General features: G+C 41.3%; 1 protein-coding gene across 1 annotated transcript; it reads left to right on the plus strand.

Annotated features, from left to right (window-relative positions):
• Window positions 1-987: 987 nt before the first annotated feature.
• LOC126272572 (putative beta-carotene-binding protein) lies at window positions 988-10,014 on the plus strand. The gene is made up of 6 exons (XM_049975495.1): window positions 988-1,084; window positions 2,513-2,611; window positions 4,138-4,288; window positions 5,505-5,641; window positions 6,458-6,610; window positions 8,505-10,014. Exons 1-6 carry the CDS (start codon window positions 1,018-1,020, stop codon window positions 8,666-8,668), a joined length of 771 nt encoding a protein of 256 aa, XP_049831452.1. The 5' UTR covers window positions 988-1,017; the 3' UTR covers window positions 8,669-10,014.
• The last annotated feature ends 12,011 nt before the right edge of the window (window positions 10,015-22,025 follow it).

The following is a 22,025-nucleotide window of genomic DNA, read 5'->3' on the forward strand; positions in this document are numbered from 1 at the left end:
CTGATATGGTCACGAACCCAGAAGAGGCGCTACAGGCGGTAACGGATATCGTGCTGTATGGAAAGCTCTGGCGTCGGCCCTCTGCCATTGACCATTATCGCCAAATTTCGCGTCACTATGATTACGGAGACGTCCGTCGTATGTCCCGCATTTGTTTCTGCGGATATTTCACAGTGGTGCTTGTCCTTTAGAGCTGACAACCCTACGCAGAAGCCACTGCTCTCGTTCGTTAAGTGAATTTTGCTATTCGCAGCTTACTCTTGACACTGTGGATCTCGGAATATAGAATACCCTAACGATTTGCGAAATGGTGTGTCCCCTGTGTCTAGCTCCAACTACCATTCCACACTGAGAGTCTGTTTGTTCTCGTCGTAAGGCCGTAATCACACCGCGAACCTTTTCGCTTGTTCACTTGAGTACAAATGACAGCGCACCGCATTTTCATATCTCGCGTACGATATACTACCGCAATGTGTGCATATTGCAATCCACATGACTTTTGTCATCTGAATGTATGACAAGTAGCTACTGAAATCGGGGAGAACACTATAATACTGCTACATCGTAAAAAGAATTAAGTATACTCGTTTAGAGCAATAGTTGACGACGAATGTAACGTCGTGTTGCTTGTTCAAACACACTCGTTGAGGAAAATATGTGGTTTGTCGATTGTGTAACGACGAAGAATAGAACGCAAAATCGAAAAGGAGGATCTCTGCAGGAAATATTCGTGAAACATTACAATAAGCAGGCTGTACATAAGGCCATGGCGTCAGCTTTCAATACGAGTGTGATTAAGTTTGAAAAAATTTTCAATGACGACCTAGAGGTTTACTGCAGTTACGTAAGTGTGCACGAGTGCCGCAGCGGCTACAGGGTTGTTGCGGCCGGAGTGGGGAGGCTTGGCGGCCGCGCGGCGCGGCAGGGCCTGGCGCAGCGCGCGCGCGCCGGACATATATAAGGGCGGCCGGACATGGCGCCGGCACTCGAAGCCGCAACGTCCAGCAAAGCCCAGACATGTGCTGCCGTATCACCGTCGCCTCCTCTCTGCTGCTCGTTGCCGCCCTGGCCGTCGCCGAGATAGGTAAGTCTGCCGCCAGCACTTCAAATCGGCGCCATCGCAAACGCTCCAGCGGTTTCCCAAACTTGAAGCAAATTTCAGTTTCGTAACGTGCTCTCTTTGCTGTTGATTCCATTTTTCTGCACGTCATTTCGACGGCCTCATTTCGACGGCCGATGCATTCGTCTGCTTCATGTGCTACAAGTTGCATTTTCTCTGCCTTTACTCTAACCAGACTTGGTGTTCAAGTTCTATTGCGAATTTAAAATTCAGAGTTACTCAGTCATTGTGGTCGCAACAAGGGCGTCTGTGTATCGATAGATACACGTTGGCTTGAGCTATGCAGATTATAGTGAGTTTGCTTCAAAGCTTTCAACTCATATCGATTCTTCTGCTAAGTTTGGCGTTCTATCTTAAGAAAGCCCCTTGGCAGTCTTTTCCCATTTCTATGGACAAAGTCCTCACTCACCATAAATCGTTTTACTGAAGCAGTAGAAGTTCTTATACTTTTTGATTTTATGAACTGATTGAAAAAATATTTGCTTCCTGCAATCGCTCTGTTGCTTACAAAGTACACTCAGATGAGTATTTGTTTCACGTGTTACCACTCACAAATATTTCAGTAATATTCTTACTGTTCCTGTACTGCAGCTGTATCTGCGTCACTATCCCTATTTAAATAAAAATAGTTTTTATCCTAGTAGGGTGTTGCTTTTGCTGAAGACTCAGTATAATATTTCCCAGAAATGTTATGAGTAACGCGACGCATTGTACATCATATTAGGGGCAGTTATATGGATAGTCAAGGAGAATTGTTTACAAATCTTGATAAGTAATGGGAGATATAAACATTTCGGAATAGATCAATGGCGTTTCTAGAGATCTTGTCAAAGCTGTTCCTTTGGTCTGGAATGATCTACCATACTTGTTCCAGCCACATTCTGACATCAAAGCTATTTGTTTTGTTCCTCCTCTGGATCTTACAACACAACGATCGAAACTGAAATGTAGCTTCTTGCTTGTCACGAAGATAGCACAGGCAACAGGTAAAATATATCGGAAAATTACGCCACCTGTTGCAGCGGGAAGCCTTTGATGATTATATAGTACAAATTAAAAAAAATAAAATAAAAAAAATAATTGCAGCTTATCAGTTTAACAACACTACAGCGTTTGTTTACTCGAGTCTCCAGCTGATGTGCTGTGTGCAATTTTAATCACAACTGCTAAAAGTAAAACCGGAACGCTTCGTTTCTTCATGCTACTTTCGGACGTTTGTTCGCTTATTCCGTTCCAGTAGCCTATTAAGACTCAGCTTCAACTGTGTCTCGTAAGGTATTTTGCTCCCTTAGTCCTAGGGAGACAGAACATCGTGAGCGCAGCTACGTTTTCATGACTGCATAAAAATTTCTCGGACCGGCATATTGTGTATGAACTATTCTTTTGTTTCAGCGACACCTCTCGGCGTCAAGACATGTGCTGACGACCAGCCTAACGTCGTCGAATGTCGGCGGAAGGCTCTGCAGGACGCAGTGCCACATCTGGCTACTGGTGAGTACTGGGAAGTACGTCTGTTAACGGTAAGGTCTACTCCGCATGTAACAGAAGCAAGGCCATCTTTTGAACGGAAACGAGTACAAGATTTTCACTATTGCAAACTATGCGGAAATTCTTTAATGTTTAAGTTAAATAACAGTGGTCAGTAGCTAACTAGCACCATCCTTAGAACACGAAGTTGTATCTCGATGATTATTTGTACTTTGCAGGGCATCACAGACTGAATGCTCTTTAGCAGTTCTGATTTAGTATCTTGATCTGATATCTCAACATAACATGAGACCTTGAATGTTTTATCAGCTACATCATGACTTGATTAGTAACAATAATAAAGGAATGCAGAATGCCTATAATTAACTATAATTCGCCAAGCTATAACGCCGTCTTAAAGCTTTTTGTACTTGTCATAATTTGGTGAAAAGTATTTATGGACCCAGTGAGCTTACGCAGATAACTCAGATTACAACCGGTGAAAAAATTAGATTAGTAATTATGTTAATACAGACAATTCAACGCAGATAAATCACATACAGGTAAAATACATATGACATTTGCCTGTACGTTAAGCAGGTGATTTCTGATGAAGCCTTGGTAATATGGCAGTGGGCAGCATGTATCTGAGTGGGGGCAGGAGAGAAGGCGGATTGTAGGACAGGTCAGCTATTTACATCAACCGGAGACACTTTCACAGGAAAGAAAAGCAAAGCTTCTGCTTCTCTGGTCTAAGAAAGGCCTACCAGGACCGTCCGACCATCGTCACATTCTCTGGCGGTATGGAGGAGTCTGGTGTGAGCACACCGCTTTCCCAGCCGTTGTCGGCTTTACAGACCTTGAAGCCTCTGCTTCTCATTCTCGTTGGCATCGCGAGGCTTAGTGACCCCGTTCCAGTCCTCTCGCCAACGCACAATCTCTGGCAGAAACGAGAATTGAACCCGCATCCTGTGTGGCAATCAGCAACACAGCTATGGAGTCGGATTTTTTGTTGCTGATGACAGTGTGTTTACGTTTACAAACTTTTCTGTTTTATAAAGAAATGTTTGCCGCTATCCATCATAGTTATTATCTGATAGCTTTATCTCTTATATAAACATTAAGGCTTTTGAAGTAACATAACTGTAAATAGTTTCCAAGTGAGACGCTTACAAGAAAAGAACCAAGAGAATACGAAGGTGCTCGAGACGGCGACTTTGCTGTCAGATGCTACTTGCTTCAGAAATTTGTGTTATGAAACTGAGTAGCCCTGCAAGTTTTGAATGAGCTTCAATCAGGTGAACAATGAAGAAACGATTAATGTTTCCGTCCTCTACAGTATTACATACGAACCATTTTGTAAATGCCTTTCTATCTTCTTACCTAGCGTAAGACACCATTCATGAGCTCTTAAGTAAAGGTAGACCGCATACACTCCACGCAAAACAAGTTTATGTTGAAGGATAGCAAGCATAAGGAGGTAACCTTCGTAACGTGAGTTCCAGTGTGAGATGAGCTGTCGCGTGTGAACGGCTGACATCTGTCCGCAGGCATTCCGCAGATGGGTGCCGCACCCATCGACCCCCTGGAAGAGCTGCCACCGCTGACGTGGCAGACCAACTCCAGAGGGATGGCCCTCAAGTTCCGTCTCGACAACGCCCGTTTCAGCGGCCTGGGCCGCTCCGTCGTCGACAACCTGCAGTAAGTTTCGTTTTCTCCTCATTGTGTGTGCAGGCAACTGCTGTACCGCTGCTCCGTGAAACATGGAACACCACATGCGCCGCGGTGTGGACTGCTGGCGTTAACTCAGCTGGGTAGGTCGACTGAAAGTGTCTCGTTGTCCTCTACAGTCACGCGCACTCCGGCAGACAACCAGATGCTTGGCTGATTCCAGAAACGCGTGGCGGTTCTCATTTCTTCCTTTTAGTCTCTGCGTTTTGCCCTTCAGCCGAGCTCACTTCTTTAGGAATTAATATTTTTTCCAAAGTAGTAATTCTCATGAACGGAGGCCAGCGATATACATACCCTTGTTAACTACCACCTCTCCTCCCCATCCCCCCAACCCCATTATATCCATTGCTTGCTACGGTCAGGCTATTCGCTGTTTTAAACCTAGTACGAGGTGCGGCCAAAATTGCTACTTACACATTTATATTGGAAAATACTTGGTCGGCTCTTTCTCTTTCATTTACACGAATTTAATTACTTAGTCACTCCTTCTTTCGTAGTATGTATGGGTACTAGCTTGGAGTTAATGTCTTCCTGACAAAAAGCATTTTACATGAACATAGGAAGTGCATGATTGCTTGGTGACAGTGTTCTGCAGTGCCTTGGGAAAAGGGTGTACCTTTTCAAAACCTCCCTAATCTAATAGACTGTGTATGTGATTGTTGGAAGAAATTCGTCTGTGTGTCAAAGTAGACGAACCACGGTGTGCTATATAGGACCAGATCGATCAGGTAGTGAAGTGTTTTGGCAAACAATATGTTTTCCAAGTCTCTGGATATCATTTTCCTAACAAGTTGTTCACTAATTAAAAGCTATTGATAAGGTTGATTTTATAAGCTTTCAGTATGTGAGGATGACTGAGTATGTGAAAATAATAGATCGACTAATTCCGTGTGAAGCTTTTTATGATGATCCCTCTATGACCTCTAATTTCTGACTCTTAATGTTCATCCATTAATTAGAACATTTCACGCCTCATGTTTGTGCCTCACGTCGCAAAAGTCGATAACGCAACTTATATTGTTCAGCCAATATCACATTAAGATAGTAATCGGAACTTGTGCGCTGTCTGTCGTCTGTCTGTATCTCACTACCTACCCACCGATCTGTTTATCTCACGCTCGAATCCCAAGCTCTGTTATTCCATCTGTATTTTGCGTCATTTAATTCGGCGGGATTGTGTTTCCAGGGTGGATAACGTCAACAACCGCATCCGCGTCGTTACCCACATTGACGGCGTCAACGCGTTAGAGGGCGCCTACGCCATGTCCGGAAAAGTCCTTGGCGTCCCTCTGGACGGCAGTGGTTCCTTCAAGGTTTCTATGCGTAAGTATAAATAACCACATAAACCAATAACAAAAGACGGGTCAAATTACTGTGGGTTATATATTCTAAATACGTAAGGAAAAAATAAAATAGTAAATATTCTAAATCCCTTACTATTTTCATATGACGATATCATATCAGCCTAAGGCATAAGCTGGGGTAGTGTAAAGATGTAATTATCTGCGTGTATCAGTGTGTGTTATAGTAATAACGAATGTCATATCTTCAAATAATGATCAGTAAGTTATAACATTTTCGCGAATAAAAGTAAGCGGAAATTGGCATAGACCATTCTTTAAACAGCGACGCATATCACTGACACACAACTTTCAGACGGTAGGTAACATTTGGCTGAAATATTTGACAATTAAGATCAAATGTTGCTTCACCTATCAACATTATCAGTGGAAACATTAGCACGTGACAGTCAGTATTAAAAATCCTGAGAATTTCCTGAATGCTATTGTGAAAATTAAGCCAAACGTAACAGAATACGTAGCGAAAGGAACAAACATATTAACAAAGTAGATCTGTAAGGAGAACGAAAGAAAATGTATAGTGATGGCTGAGGGTCTTTAAAATTTGAAGGATCAATGACTAATTGGTTGATGATGTAGGAACATTACCTTTTTCGTCTGAGAAGTGTGGTGTGCGATTCATTTGTGGACAGACTTTAAAAAACAAGTGGGCCGACTGTATTGGCTATCAAGTTTATAGTAAGAATATTAGAATTGCTATTTCGACTTACTGTGTTGATGTATGTAGAACGAACCATCCTAACTGGATACTAACAGAGCCCTGGTCGTCACATTTCAGGCGGAGGAAACGCGGACGTGACGTACGCTGGACACCTCGAGGCTGCTGACGGTGATCAGTCATACCTCAAGGTGGACTCTGTCAGCGTCAAGCTCGACTTGGGCCAAAGCCAGTATGAACTCACTGGCCTCTTCGGGGACTACAAGCCTCTAGGTAGGTTATTAGAGGAAAACTTGCACACATTGTTTTATTGATTACTTTACCTTGTGATCATCATCATCATCATCATCATCATCATCATCGTTATCGTGAATGTGACGTCAGATGCTGTGCAATGATCCCACCATAGTTCTGCAAGCGTTAAGTCCTTCATTTCTATTTATCCTATCTATTTATATGCACGTTGTGTAATCTCATCTACACACTTTAAATTGTTAAGGTACCGATCTTTGCTTATTTCTTGAATTACAGCAAACGAATTACTTGATCTAATTATTATCTGTTCCAGTGGAAGTATGTCCCATCCACGTCCGTTTCAATTTCATTTCATTCAGTCTTGTCTCCCACGTGTCACCTCATGCTTCTGGTGTATTTCTGTCGTTCATGCAGATCTCTTACTCGCTTGATAGCTCTGTTTCAGAATGTGTGTCTAAACCTTAAATTGATCACAGCAACACCAACCCATTTACCATAACGAGCATTACCAAGATGAGGGGGATACTTCATGCCCATCCTCACCAAAAGAAAAAGAAATAAAAAAAGTTGTAAACTGTCGTTGAATTAAATTAAAAGTAGTGATGAATTGATTACAAGTAGGTGACCGAGAGCAATCAAAACCCAATTTTGTGTTTGGTGTCCTTGCTCCAACTAATTGTACAACCATCTTGTGTGCATCTGAGGCTAGATATGAAAAGTGGACTGTGCGCTTTGCTGGAAAACTGTGTGCTCGTAAATCAGTAAAAAGTCACACAATTACGGCGAGTGTCTCAGCTTGAAAAGATACCGTCCAAAGAAATTAAAATCGAAATTTACGATCTCCATTTCTCAAAATTTTTTCACACCTCTGCCATAAATACTTGAACAGCTCTGAAATACGCTGACTCAGTTGGACTATCCATGAGGCCTATGTCAACTAGGACTAAAATTAAATGCCGTATATAAAAGCTGGTTGGGAAATACCCACGGGGTGGAATCAGTTTCCTGGCGGGAAACGTGTTCTTCGCCCTCACACATTGGTCCCTTTCCTTACGGATGTGTGAGAGCTGTAGAATGTGCATTCGTGAAGAGTACGTGAGTGTAATGGACGACCGTATAGCTTACTGTTATGTTCGTGTTCTATAATGACGGTGATGATGGTGAGGAGGAGGAGGAGGAAACTGAGGGGGAAGCCCACTGGCGACACACAGCCTCCTCCTCTCGAATAGCACTAAGGGGCCGCCGGGCTTAACGTCAACATCTGATTGACAAAGCACCGTCAATAGTGTCATATGCCCTCACTTTATTAGACATTGCGGAGAGGTTTGGAAAATAATCCAGGACACTGATGGAAAGACTGGTGATCAGGAACCTTAGGCCACCATCTCTCGTCCCCTCGCCGACCAAATACTTGACACTGAAAATTTCATCCACAATCAGGACTGGAACCAGGTTAAATCCGAATCGAATGCCACTGCACAGGTGTGCTTCAGTGATGTGGGCTAGGACAGCAAGTTCTGCCAAGCTAATGTGAGAGGACAGTAGTAAAAAATGGATGTCACTTGAAGTCAATAAATCCAGTGGAATGAATGCTTCACATCTGCGGTGGGACTTGTATTCATTATGTCAACAAATTTAGATTTTCCATTGTCCACAAGTCACTTCAGAGGAATTCTGAGATTGTTCCTTTCAATAAGGAAGGGATAGTTACCTACCCCATTCTTCTACGCCTCTGACGAAGGCCCATCAGTGATAAGTTACATTATAATCTTATTTTGTTTGCTTCTTCCCCATATATGTATGCGCTGAAAACTCATTTAAGTACGGTATCACTACAGTTCTCAAATCAAACTTTCTCATTTTCAGTTTCTACCAGAAGATCAATTTCAGACTGTCATTTCTCTGTTTGCAGTGCACGCCGGAAATATGTTCATAAACAGCGTCGCCACGAATGTTGTCCAACCCGAACTCCTGCCGACGCTGGAGAAATGGTTGGCCGAAGTATACCGCCAGCGTGCACAAGCAGTCTTCAGTAGTGTACCCTACGACCAGCTCTTCCCAAAGAGGTCCGTTTAAAACGATTCCTTCAGTGCGGTCAAACCACAACATGCTTGATGTCTCAATTATTGCAAAACTTCCTATTTATTGCATGGAAACTATATTTCCATCACTAATGAAACGAGGCGGCTTATATGTCCGCAGTTGTTTGACTGCATAAAACAGGCTATTTGTTTAAGATTGCTAATATCAGCGCACGTGAGATCCGTATCTACCCGAAGACTGCAGTTGCAACAATGCACACATTTCATTCGTTTCTAAGGCTCACGCTACTTATATTAAAGTACTAACGTAGACATTTCTCCCCCTGTAAGATAATTTAGTTAGTAATTAGTTTCACACACCAGGACATTTCGGTAAAATACAAATTTAATTGCTGAGCGAGGTAGAGCAATATTCAAGACATTAAACTCTCTATGGTGTTCAAACCATCGTCTGTCCATCCAAATTTGGTTTTTCTGACGTTTTCCTAAATCATTTAAAGTACATACTGGGAGGGATCCATCGACGACGTCACAGACAAGTTCTTCCTCACCCTTCTCAATTTCAGCTCCTAATCACTGTAACTAGGTTTGTGTGTACTGACCTTAATAAACAAGAACCCTATGACGGGCCTTATGTAACAAACCAATTTCAGTTATGGTTTGGTTGAATTCGGCCCAGAAACTTTAATCGGGATAGCACTTGTATAGACATTCCACACAATCGATGAAGGTGTCTCTTTACTTGATGCTTCACTGTGCTGAGCTTCATCGGATTAGGTGTTTTTCATGCTGTTTTACATAAGAGCAGAATCTATAGATATCAAAGTTTATAACAAATCTCTCATGTTGAGTACAAGGTGGTCAGTATTGATGAAAGCGCACTGGTGTTTCAAATCGTAAATTACGAACATTGACAGAAAATGTTTCAGTTTTTGGAAATCTTATTTTCTGTCGTAGTACGTCTACAGCATTTTATTTTCTCGAGCTGTCAGTTATATCAAACTTTGTGCACTCTCTTTATAGCCGACAAAGACAAAGAACCAATGCAATACTACCGTGTCTTCGAGTACATACTGGAATCAAAGGCGCTGATGACTTACAGAGAGCAAATTTCTTTTACGTACACAGATAAGACTCTCGAAACACGTTCTTACTTCAAAGTAAGCACGGCAGTACTTCGAATATATACATACTACAAATTAACAGTATATTTTTATTAAAAAAGACATTCTGGGTAGGACCAGTTTGTCGAAGAATCGGTAATGACTGTTATATTAATTCTAGTGTTAAATAACGATATAACTGTGTGTATGTTTCGAAATATTTTAATTTTGTGAAATATTGTGTCATAAGTAATAAAAACATCTGCGACTAATTTGATTTCTGTCTTGTCAGTCATTTGTTTCCCAAGAATGGAAATTACAGTGTTTATTTCCAAGAGTCGCTATACATTAGGATGTCATCTAATTAATAAAAAAATGACGATTACCACGTCATATGGTTTGCTTAACATTCCCGAGGCCACACTCGGATAATGCAGGGACGAACCAACGTGTAGGTAATCTCAACTGCTCGAATCAAAAACATGTTCACAAGTTGCTCTCTAGCATCAAATGATTTGTATGGTGCGAAATTATTCTTAATAATTCCATAAACTCGTATGACACCATAACAATATCACATAACAGGTAAAAGTCATTAGCTGTGGTAGTTTATTAGCTTTGTCACTTAAAGTAATGAAATATTATTGTGCTTAGAAGATCTGATGACAGAACACAGACAGTTCCATATCAAGACGTTATCAAAACTATGGTCTGATAAATTTGTCAGCTCTGACTTTCATGCATAGTACATCATGTGTTTCTCGAAGGCGGATTGTGGTATTTACTTTTCTTCCAGTGTAGAATATCTGCAAAACCTTCCCTATCTAGTATTCAGCAGGTTTCACTCTGCTTGGTGCACTAGCCGACAACAACGAGGTCGAGGTGGTTGGGTACATTAAACTAGAAACTTTCACTATTCGCAAGGGCGGTAAAGCTCAGACTAGTTTTACGCTCGTTGCTGGAGATGTATGTCAAGTGCTCTACAAAGGCATCGTAAATACGCGAATCATTCCAGGAGCTTCATAAGAATACACGCTACCCTATAATACTTTCGTGAAGTACGTTCATTGGAAGTACTACTGCTCTGATGTGTTAGGATGTGTATAATTAGTTGTGATCAAATTGCTAAAGTCGGATTCTAGATGAATATGGTTTCAATCACCACTCTGTCTTCTTTATTATTTTTTGTTGTAACTTTACTTAGATATCTCGCGCTAGACCAGGTGATTTCGCAGATAGGACTTCGTTACTTCTTCCAGTCGCCCTTCTCATCCTGAGGCAGTAGGCCATCTCTAATAAGCTCGATATCGATGATGTTGCAAACCATAAAATGTTATGTTCCCTTTCCAGTAATACACACTATTGAGCAAATTGGGAAGGGGCTACATTGAACAGATAGATAAAATATTGTGTCGGACAGGGACTCTATCGCAAAGTTTTGTCGTGGGAAACGATTCTTGTGATCAGATATCACATCATGGCTGGGATAGGAATGCCTCTCTCCTTCAGATTTCGACCAGGTTTCCAGATTTCTTTGCAGGTATCAAACGTTCAAAAAGAATATGCTGCTAGAAACATGTAAGTTTGAAATATGAATAGCATGCCGCGACAGCGTGGACTTGAAACGTATGTGCAGTTGACGGACTTTGAACGAGGGCGTATAGTGGGCATGCGGGAGGCAGGGTGGACGTACCGCCGAATTGCTCAACACGTGGGGCGTGAGGTCTCCACAGTACATCGATGTTGTCGCCAGTGGTCGGCGGAAGGTGCACGTTCCCGTCGACCTGGGACTGGACCGCAGCGACGCACGGATGCACGCCAAGACCGTAGGATCCTACGCAGTGCCGTAGGGGACCGCACCGCCACTTCCCAGGAAATTTGGGACACTGTTGCTCCTGGGGTATCGGCGAGGACCATTCGCAACCGTCTCCATGAAGCTGGGCTACGGTCCCGCACACCGTTAGGCCCTCATCCGCTCACGCCCCAACATCGTGCAGCCCTCCTCCAGTGGTGTCGCGACAGGCGTGAATGGAGGGACGAATGGAGACGTGTCGTCTTCAGCGATGAGAGTCGCTTCTGCCTTGGTGCCAATGATGGTCGTATGCGTGTTTGCCGCCGTGCAGGTGAGCGCCACAATCAGGACTGCATACGACCGAGGCACACAGGGCCAACACCCGGCATCATGGTGTGGGGAGCGATCTCCTACACTGGCCGTACACCTCTGGTGATCGTCGAGGGGACACTGAATAGTGCACGGTACATCCAAACCGTCATCGAACAAATCGTTCTACCATTCCTAGACCGGCAAGGGAACTTGTTGTTCCAACAGGACAATGCACGTCCGCATGTATCCCGTGCCACCCAACGTGCTCTAGAAGGTGTAAGTCAACTACCCTGGCCTGCAAGATCTCCGGATCTGTCCCCCACTGAGCAAATTTGGAACTGGATGAATCGTCGTCTCACGCGGTCTGCACGTCCAGCACGAACGCTGGTCCAACTAAGGCGCCAGGTGGAAATGGCATGGCAAGCCGTTCCACAGGACTACATCCAGCATCTCTAGGATCGTCTCCATGGGAGAATAGCAGCCTGCATTGCTGCGAAAGGTGGATATACACTATACTAGTGCCGACATTGTGCACGCTCTGTTGCCTGTGTCTATGTGCCTGTGGTTCTGTCAGTGTGATCATGTGATGTATCTGACCCCAGGAATGTGTCAATAAAGTTTCCCCTTCCTGGGACTATGAATTCACGGTGTTCTTATTTCAATTTCCAGTAGTGTGCAATAAAACTTGTTCAATTTGAAAGTAATGGCCCTTATGCTTACTGAATGCTATCTCGGAAATAATAGAACTTCCTACCTTTATCTGCACTATGGTATTGCTCTTCGCGTTGCTCTGTGTTAGTGCTTTCAATTCTACCGTTAGCAAAAACTACTGTAAATGGCTGTTCTTTTGCATACATTTTAATTAAACCGAATATGACTGGGACAATAACTTCTTGAGGAAAATTGTTAATCAAACAGGACATCGATCTGGGAACTGGTACTAAATTGGAGTAAGTAGCAATGTGGCGCTAACTTTAAAACTTGTATTTTGACTCTTTGAAAATGTATAATGCTCACAATTACCACATTAAATAAACTGATTATACATTAACAAATATCTCTTCAAAAGAATTTAATGTCAGTGCTACAGTTTGTCTTCATCATCAGTTATGAAGACACTCATTGCATTCGTAACAATATAACTTTCTTTACCTTAATTGCTTCCAACTTCTGTTGCGATTTCTTTCAATTATGAAACATCATAGTATTCTGCAATTAAAAATATCATCACTGCCGTGGCGAGTAAGTATTATATCCAGCACACATCAGATACAACACGTCTTTCACTTGAGAGACCTCCATACATCGCTCGATCTAAAGTTACTCTGACACCTAACCCATAGCAGCTCGATTCAGCAATCGCTGTTGAGCAGCGACGCTATTACACATCGATACTACATCTGACCATCTCTCGTTCAATACAATATTTTTTTACAAATCTTGAATTAATGTACCCTGTGTATCTACGATTCTTAACCCTGCTGCCTCCTCCTGAAGAATTTGGCAGAATTCTTATGGTAATTGGCTGTAATAACACACGAAATTCTTAACATTACATAAGTATAGGCTGATAAACGTTTGGGAATGTAGCATACAAGAGGTAATTAATAAAGGAATGCAAATCTTTGTGAGCATCTGGCTCCTTTAATAGCATAAAAGTATGATGGTTAATTTGTGAAGTATTTTTTTTTTAACAATCTACATCTGTAGTTAGGTGGCGGTAAGTTCCTTAGCGACCAAACTGCTGAGGTCATCGGTCCCCTGTAGATAGGAATCGTGTATGTACAAATAGTCAGGTATGATAGTGCTCATGTTTAACATGTAGCCTAATATCTAAGAAAACACAATACTTAGTATGAGCAACTCGGTCTTAACGAAGTACATTGGAATTAAAGCAACCTGAGTTATACAACAGCGAATTATGGAAAAATATTACTATTTACAAATTTGTTAACATATGTAATGCTTGTATCTACTAGTTTGTGAGATCAAGGGTCCATTTATAACTTTCATTCCATAGTTATGACTAATCATAGACAGTGTTACACGAAAGAGAGTGTAGCTATATCATGAGTCAAAATGTAAAGTAAAGAGTGAAAAAGTCAAGGGCAAAGGCATGGTTGAGGTAAAGTTACAGTTTGGGTGGTCTACATCGAGAATCCATAGACATTAGTTCATATTTCTTCTTCAGAGGATTGTATTTGTAAGTCATGTTATCTTGAATAATTTTTTAAGCATCACTAGAAATGTCAAAGTAGTGAGATTTGGCTTTAGCACATTCATTGGCGGCAGCGGTAGGTATACAACCCAATAATATCTCAGCCAATTATATATTATGTGCTGGCTAGTAAAGTCGTAACCACAATTAATGTTGTCATTACAGCTCTCTCATTTGTAGTGTATTATCGTCGACAGTGAATAAGGTAGAGGACAATAGCGCAAAGAGAAAGTGGGACTTAAAGAGAAATCAAACGCCTTTAAGATTGTGAAGTATGACAGTGGTGGATAGCAGCTCAAAATCCTAAACTTATGCAGGTGACAACTGCATTATTTATGACAGCGCCATCAGTATATAAGTTAGAAATTGTCTCCATAGTTCATTATCTAACAATATCGTTCAAACAGTATGTTTTAGACTCATAGCTTTCTAGTAGGAAACTAGTGATAAATACATTTACTGGTAGTAACTGTCTGCAGAACAGTAGTGGTTATATGTAGAATACGAGTGGCTGTGCCGGTAAGCAGACTTGAAAATTTAATGTGTAAAGGCAATAATTCTAGAAAATAGTGCATGAAGATAGACAGTAATAAATGACAAAATACGTAGTTCACAATTAATCGGTCTGTAAGCTGTCAGAACTCATAAGAAAGATCAGTATAGTAGAAAATCTCTGCAGTACATGAGACTTGAAAATTGTATTTTTGCAAATGTTGACTACACATAAGTAATATACCTGCTGTAGTGAAGTGAAAATGAAAGAAAATAATAGCAGATTTAAGTAATGTGCCTAGGTGTTGGGGAAATTGGGAATAAGGCAAAGGAATGTGTACTTTTGCTGCAAAAGAAAATCATTTGGCCAGTCAAAATAAAGCACGGTAAAAAGTGACCATAAGGCTATTCTAAGCATGGACATGAAACTTTAAAGAAATAAGAATAACTTAACAGCTACTAGCATATAGTATAAGCATAGCTTGCAACGCATAGACAAGAAAAGAAATGGATGTTGAGAAATGGCTCGCTGTAACTGTAGAGCATGAGGAAATTATCATGCTGGAATTGTTAACGGCATAGTTAATGCAAACAAAAGCAATATCAGGAGGTACTAAATGTCAGTGTACATATAATGTAGAAGCATCATTAGTTCAGAAAAATGCAGTATATCAAGCAGAACATGCATGACTACTCTACCACTCAAAAGCAAATCTTTCCTTTGTAATACAGGGAGTGATGTATGTGTGTAACCAGTAATGTCATGTTCTTCTACAATAGTTCAAAAAATAATATATGTATCTCCATTAATCCATTATTGTGTTTTCATTATCTTCAAATTATCATAAAATGTTTCTCATTACAACAGTGTGACCTCTGTGTCATTGCTTTTCTTTAAGTTATTATTTACATATAATCTTTATTATCTTTAGTAGAACATCACTGTGTCTTCATTATTATCACTTCATAAAATATAGCCATATTCAAATTGAAACTTTTATCTAGCAAACACTAGAAAATCATTAATTTATGTCATTCTTGGCATTGCTATAATACTCATGTAGTACGCTAAAAAGAATTGATTAGTGACAGCATATAAATGGATTTGTAGTATACGGATGTTTCCCTTCAGTTTACACTTTGTTTTCTACTATAAAACCTGCATGAAAAAAAAATTATGGTATATGTCGAAGGATAAGTGAAACATGAACGTTTGAAATATGACTGAAATTACGTTAACTGTCAATTGTCTGAAAAAGAACTGTTACACTAACTATGGCTTTTGAACGTGTATTGTATCTCGTAGCTTATGCGCTTTGCCCTGTACTGAACTTTTCTGACTCCGAGACTGCAACTTTAATTTAGGTGCTAGAATATAAACTGTCTAGAACTTTAACCTAAACCAACACAGAATGTCTTCTCCAAAAATTACCTTGAGGGTATAATTAGAGAATGAACTCGTGAGGGTAGCATCTTAGATCTCCTGGCAACTAGTAGAACTGAACTTATCAAACAGTTAACGCAGAGGAAGGTATCAGTGATCATAAGGCAGTGACAGCATCTTTGACGACCGGTCCTACAAGGAACGTTAAGAAAGGTAGGAACATATATTTGCTCAGCAAGGCTGACAGGATAAAAATTTCAGGATGTCTCAGCAATCAGAATCAAAAATTCGGCGATGAGGACGAAGATGTGGAGAGCAAATAGAAAGAATTGAATGACATCGTTCAATATGCCCTAGACACACATGGTTTAACAGCCGTGTTAGAAAAGCGATACGTACACAACGAGCACTTCATCTCAGATTCAACAGACGTAAACACCTAGCTGACGAAGAAAAGCTGAACGAAGCGAAAATGAGCGTAATGAGACCAATGAGAAAATACTTCAATAATTTTGGAAATAAGACGTTTTCAACCGCCCTGAGTAAAAACCCTATGAGATTTTGGTGTTACGTAAATTCAGTTAGTGGGTCAAAATCATTTATTCATTCTCTCAGCGACCACTCCGTCACCGAAACGGAAGGTAACGGAGACAATGATGAAATACAGAATTCGACCTCCCGAAGTTGTTTCACCGCGGTAGAAGAAAACATTCTCCCTCCTTTTAACTGTGTTGCGCACATCGAAATGTCAGATATTAAGATAACCTATGGTGGAATTGAAAAGTAGCTACAATCGCTTAGTAGTGGAAAGGCTTCAGGACCATATGTGACAACTATAAGATTATGCCGGAGGACTTGCTCCCCTTCTAGCAGTAATTTATTGTTGATCGCTTGGGCAACGAGAGGTACCTCGACTGGAAAAAAGCGCAGGTCATTCCTATGTTTAAGAAAGGCTGTAAGACAGATGCACGCAATTATAGACCTATATCGTTGACGTAAGTCTGTAGTAGAATTGTGGAACACGTTTTAAGCTCGAGAATTACGACGTTCCGGAAAATGAACATCTCCTCTTTAAAAATCAACATCGATTCCGCAAAAAGAGATCTGCGGAACTCAGTTCGCTCTGTTCCTCCATGAGATCTACAGCGCAGTGGACAATGGCGCTCAGGGTGATGCCGTGTTCCTTGATTTCAGTAAGGCATTTCACACGGACCCCCATTGACATTTAATAAAAAAAATACGAGCTTGCGGAGTGTCGGCTTAACCTGCGATTGGGTTTAAGACTTTCTTGTAGATAGAACTCAACACGTCGCTCTTAACGGAGCTAAATCGACAGATGTAAAGGTAGTATCCCGAGTACCACAGGGAAGTGTGGTGGGGCCGTTGCTGTTACAATATATATAAATGATATAGCAGAAGGCAACGGATGCTCTAAGACTATTCGCAGAAGATGCAGTGGTCTATACAAAAGTAGCAACACCAGAGGATAGTAAGAATTTGCAGAACGACCTGAAGAGAACTAATGAATGGTGTAGAATCTGGCAACCGACCCTGAGAGTAAACGAATGTAACATATTGCGCATACACAGGAAAAGAAATCCACTACTGTACAGCTACACTATTGACGACGAACAGCTGGAGACAGTTCCTGCCGTAAAGTACCTAGGCGTAACTATCCAGAGCGGCCTTAAGTACAATGACCATATAAAACAGATAGTGGGAAAAGCAGACGTCAGACTCAGATTCATTGGAAAAATCTTAAGGAAATATAACTCATCCACCAGAGAAGGGGCTTATAAGGCGATTGTTCGCCAGATTCTTGAGTACTGTTCATCTATCTGGGATCCCTATCGGGTAGGCCTGATAGAAGAGATAGAGAAAATCCAACGAACAGCGTCGCGTTTCTTTCGGGGATCCTTTAGCTGGCGAGAGAGCGTTACGGAGATGCTAAACAAACTCCACTGGCATACGTTACAAGAGAGGCGTTGTGCATCAAGAACAGATTTACTATTGAAATTTCGGGGCGGCACTTTTCAGGAGGAATCCGACAACATCTTACTTCCCTTCACATACATCTCACGTACAGACTACGGGGAGAAAATTCGATAAATTAGGGCCTATACAGGGGCTTACCGACAATCATTTTTCCCACGCACTAGTCATGAGTGAAACTGGGCTGGAGGGATCAGATAGTCGTACCGAAAGTACCCTTCACTACACACCGTTAGGTGGCTTGCACAGTATGAAATATATGTAGAACTGCATGAGTTTACGTAAAACAAAAACTGAATATGATGCAACACTATTGGTTTGAAACTGGCTCAGGTAATGAAACAAAACATGATTAGCTTGAAAGTAATAGTCCCTATGCTTAATGAATGCTATTTCGGAACTAATAAAATTTCTCGCTCTTATATGTGCAATAGTACTGCTCTCCGCATTGCTCCCTGTTAGTACTTTAAATTGTGTAGTTAGTAAACAACTATTGTGCATGACTGTTGCTTACCATACATCGAATACGTCCGAGATAACAATTTCTTTAGAAAAATAGTTAACCGAAAATGACATAGATCTGAAACTAATATTGACCTGGGGGCAGTAACAATAGGGTAGTGAAAGAATTTGAAGCCATTGGGACTATTTTTCGACCGTGACTGTCTCAAGAAATATGTAATGGTTTTTTAAATTACCGCTACCAGGACCAAACATTGTTGACTACTGTATTACTTATTTATTTAATGACATGTTTCGAGGGAATACCTCATCTTCAGGCTAAATGGCATAACAAAAACAATTTTACAATAAGGTCATACTGATGTTACATAGTCTTTTCGTAAATGCTATGGTTATCCTGTGGAAGAAGGGAAAACTAAGTAAGAGGCGAAGTCACTTCAGAAGCTGGACTGATGTTTGCATGAAAATGTTTTGTAAAGTTCACTCACTTTGTTCATCAGGTGTGATTGTTATTCTGATAACAAAGCACTGTGGTGACCAGAGCCATTATGGAACACTTCAGATGAATTCGCAATTGCAAAGAATGACCACCATTGGCTAGAGAATGGAATGACGCCAATGAAAATTTGTGCCGAACAGTGGCAGAAACACGAATTTCCCGCTTATCGCGAGAAGCCGCCTTTATATGTCGATAACGGCCATACGACTTACAAATACTACGTCTGATTTGTATGGAAATAGACATAATGGATGTGAGAGTACAGATCGTCCACGACATATGGAAGTTTTAGTCTGGTCATGAGTCGTGCATTCATAGCCAAATGGTACCGTATTTATCCGCCGATACCGGGTATGCGACTTTCAAGTACAACGTATGATCTGTACGGGAATACACATAACGGATGTACGAGTACAGATCGTAGACGTATGGTGGACGACATATGGAAGTTTTCGGTCTGCCCATGAGTCGTGCATGGATAGCCAAATGGTACCGTATTTATCTGCCACTACCAGGTATGTTACTTTCAAGTACAACGTCTGATCTGTACGGGAATACACATAATGGATGTGCTAGTACAGATATTAGACGTATGGTTGACGACATATGGAAGTTTGGGTCTGGCCATGAGCCGTGTATAGATAGCCAAATGGTACCGTATTTATCTGCCACTACAAGGTATGCAACTTTCAAGTACAACGTCTGATCTGTACGGGAATACACATAATGGAAGTGCGAGTACAGATCGCAGACGTATGGTTGACGACATGTGGAAGTTTGGATCTGGCCATGAGTCACGCATGGACAGCCAAATGGTATCATATTTATCTGCCGATACTGGGTATGCAACTTTCAAGTACAACGTGTAATCTGTACGGGAATACACATAAAGGACGTGAAGGTGTGGATCGTAGACGTATGGTTGACGACATATGGAAGTTTGATCTGTCCATGAGTCGTGGATTGATAGCCAAATGGTACCGCATTTATCTGCCGATACTGGTATGTGACTTTCAAGTACAACGCCTGATCTGTACAGGAATACACATAACAGGTGTGAGAGTACAGATTGTACACATATGGTTGACGACTTATGGAAGTTTGAGTCTGGCAGTGAATCGTGCGTGGATAGCAAAATTGTAAGGCGACCGCTCAAGATAAGGGGGAAATCTGGGTTCGTGTCCCAGTTCAGTACAAAATTGTCATTCTCGTAATTCCATTCTACACCCTATGGTAGACATTTTTAGCAATTGCGAAATCATCCAATGTGTCTAGCACAGTAGGTTTATCGGACGCCTTGCTGCATGTGTGAATTCCAGTGAAGTCAATATTTTGGGCTAGATGAATTACTGTTGGGTGAAAATAAGTGAACGAGATGAAGCAGCGGCATACGCCCAGGCACTATTGCCTCAAATCCTAGCTGCCCAACGATTATCTAAATCAACAGGTACATAGGCCTTAGAATGCTAGCTAGTTCTGAAACATTTTGTTTGGGGCCATTAAATTCCAGTACACAGTGAATGTGAGTATAGCGTAGTAATTGTGTTTAAGTGAAATATATCAATGTTACTGACTGGTATTCCAAGTAAATCTTTTTAGGTAATAATATTTTGGTAAAGAAACTGGAACGGCCTAGTGCATTGTCGGTGATTGTTGTTTGCGACTGAGGATGGTTTGACCGATATTTTTCAATGCTTCATTTAATTTTTCCAACTTGTGTTTCATTAAAATAGAATCCTCTGATCCTATGCCAAGTTGTAACCAAGTGTAACACTCGACGTTCTTGGATATATGTGGGCACCAGATGTGAGAACCCGCCCATCTCGACCAGCGCGCCGCTGGTAGTAACGATGGAACGCATTCCTCAGCTGCTGAGAGTTCAGGATGAACGAAAAACGGATGCACCATTACCACGATACAGAGATATGAGGAAGAAACTTTATTGCACTTCAGGCAACAACACTACTGGCTGACGAAACTTAAAATCAAAACATTTATCTGAGCATTGTCCTAAAACTTAATCAGAATGGCATTGAATAACGTGGCAGCAATGTGTGCAGTTTTTCAAAACTAATACTCACAATCAAGAAGTTAAATACTTAAGATTCTTCCACGGCCAATTTGTTACTAAAAGATTTTTATTTGGCAGTAGTGGTGCTCTCTAAACCTACGAACTTTACTGAGCTTAGTTACACTTGAAACAATGCCAGTAAGCACTCATGGTAGTATGTGAATAAAGTAATCAGCATTATCCATAGCGTAAACTAGGATTTCACTTTGGTGTGGTGACCTAGTCCGTCTGTAAACAAACAAGCACTGACCTAGTAAAGTAGCTAACCAAGTACTAGATTATCACTAACAGAAAATTCCAGATTACGGAACAGCTTTAGTAGTAACCAACGCTTTAGGTTAATTTATCAATAAAAAGCTTTAGTAGTAAGCAACGCTTTAGATTAATTTATCAATAAAGAGTTAGACTAATTGTCTCTGTAGGACTTAGCAAACAAGAGCTCTAGACAAATACTGAGAAAAGTGAACGATCACGACAACGAACACACCTCCTTTGTCCCTTACACAATTCATGGGCACAGCTTAATACGCTGTCCAGTCACAACGTGACCACCGCCTACATTCGACGTCAGCGTGCAATAACTACTCACAGACGGCAGGTGGCAGCAATAAAAATGGTTCAAATGGCTCTGAGCACTATGGGACTTAACATCTTAGGTCATCAGTCTCCTAGAACTTAGAACTACTTAAACCTAACAAACCTAAGGACATCACACACATCCATGCCCGTGGCAGGATTCGAACCTGCGACCGTAGTGGTTGCGCGGTTCCAGACTGAAGCGCCTAGAACCCCTGTGCCACTCCGGCGGGAGTGGCAGCAATAGCAGTGGAGAGTATACAAGGCATGAGTGGGGACGCGGAAAACAGACCGATAATTCTCGTAATACGGAACGGAGCGATTTATGTGACTTCTAAAAGGGCATAGTCATTAACTTTCGGACCAATGGTGTAATCATTGCCGAACGGGCTAAGTGCCACAATGGTTAAAGTATACCGTACATGTCCAAACGGCGCTATCCAAAATCGGCGTTGAGCCAACTGTGGGGCACGACGAGACGTACGTGACA

Source organism: Schistocerca gregaria, chromosome 5, assembly GCF_023897955.1.
Source record: "Schistocerca gregaria isolate iqSchGreg1 chromosome 5, iqSchGreg1.2, whole genome shotgun sequence".
NCBI lineage: Eukaryota > Metazoa > Arthropoda > Insecta > Orthoptera > Acrididae > Schistocerca > Schistocerca gregaria.

Excerpts from the sequence above, each read along its gene's own strand:
- LOC126272572 (XM_049975495.1), top strand. The coding sequence starts at position 1,018 with ATGTGCTGCCGTATCACCGTCGCCTCCTCTCTGCTGCTCGTTGCCGCC. Across the intron at positions 1,085-2,512 it reads CCTGGCCGTCGCCGAGATAG|CGACACCTCTCGGCGTCAAG; the intron begins GTAAGTCTGCCG and ends CTTTTGTTTCAG. Across the intron at positions 5,642-6,457 it reads TTCCTTCAAGGTTTCTATGC|GCGGAGGAAACGCGGACGTG; the intron begins GTAAGTATAAAT and ends GTCACATTTCAG.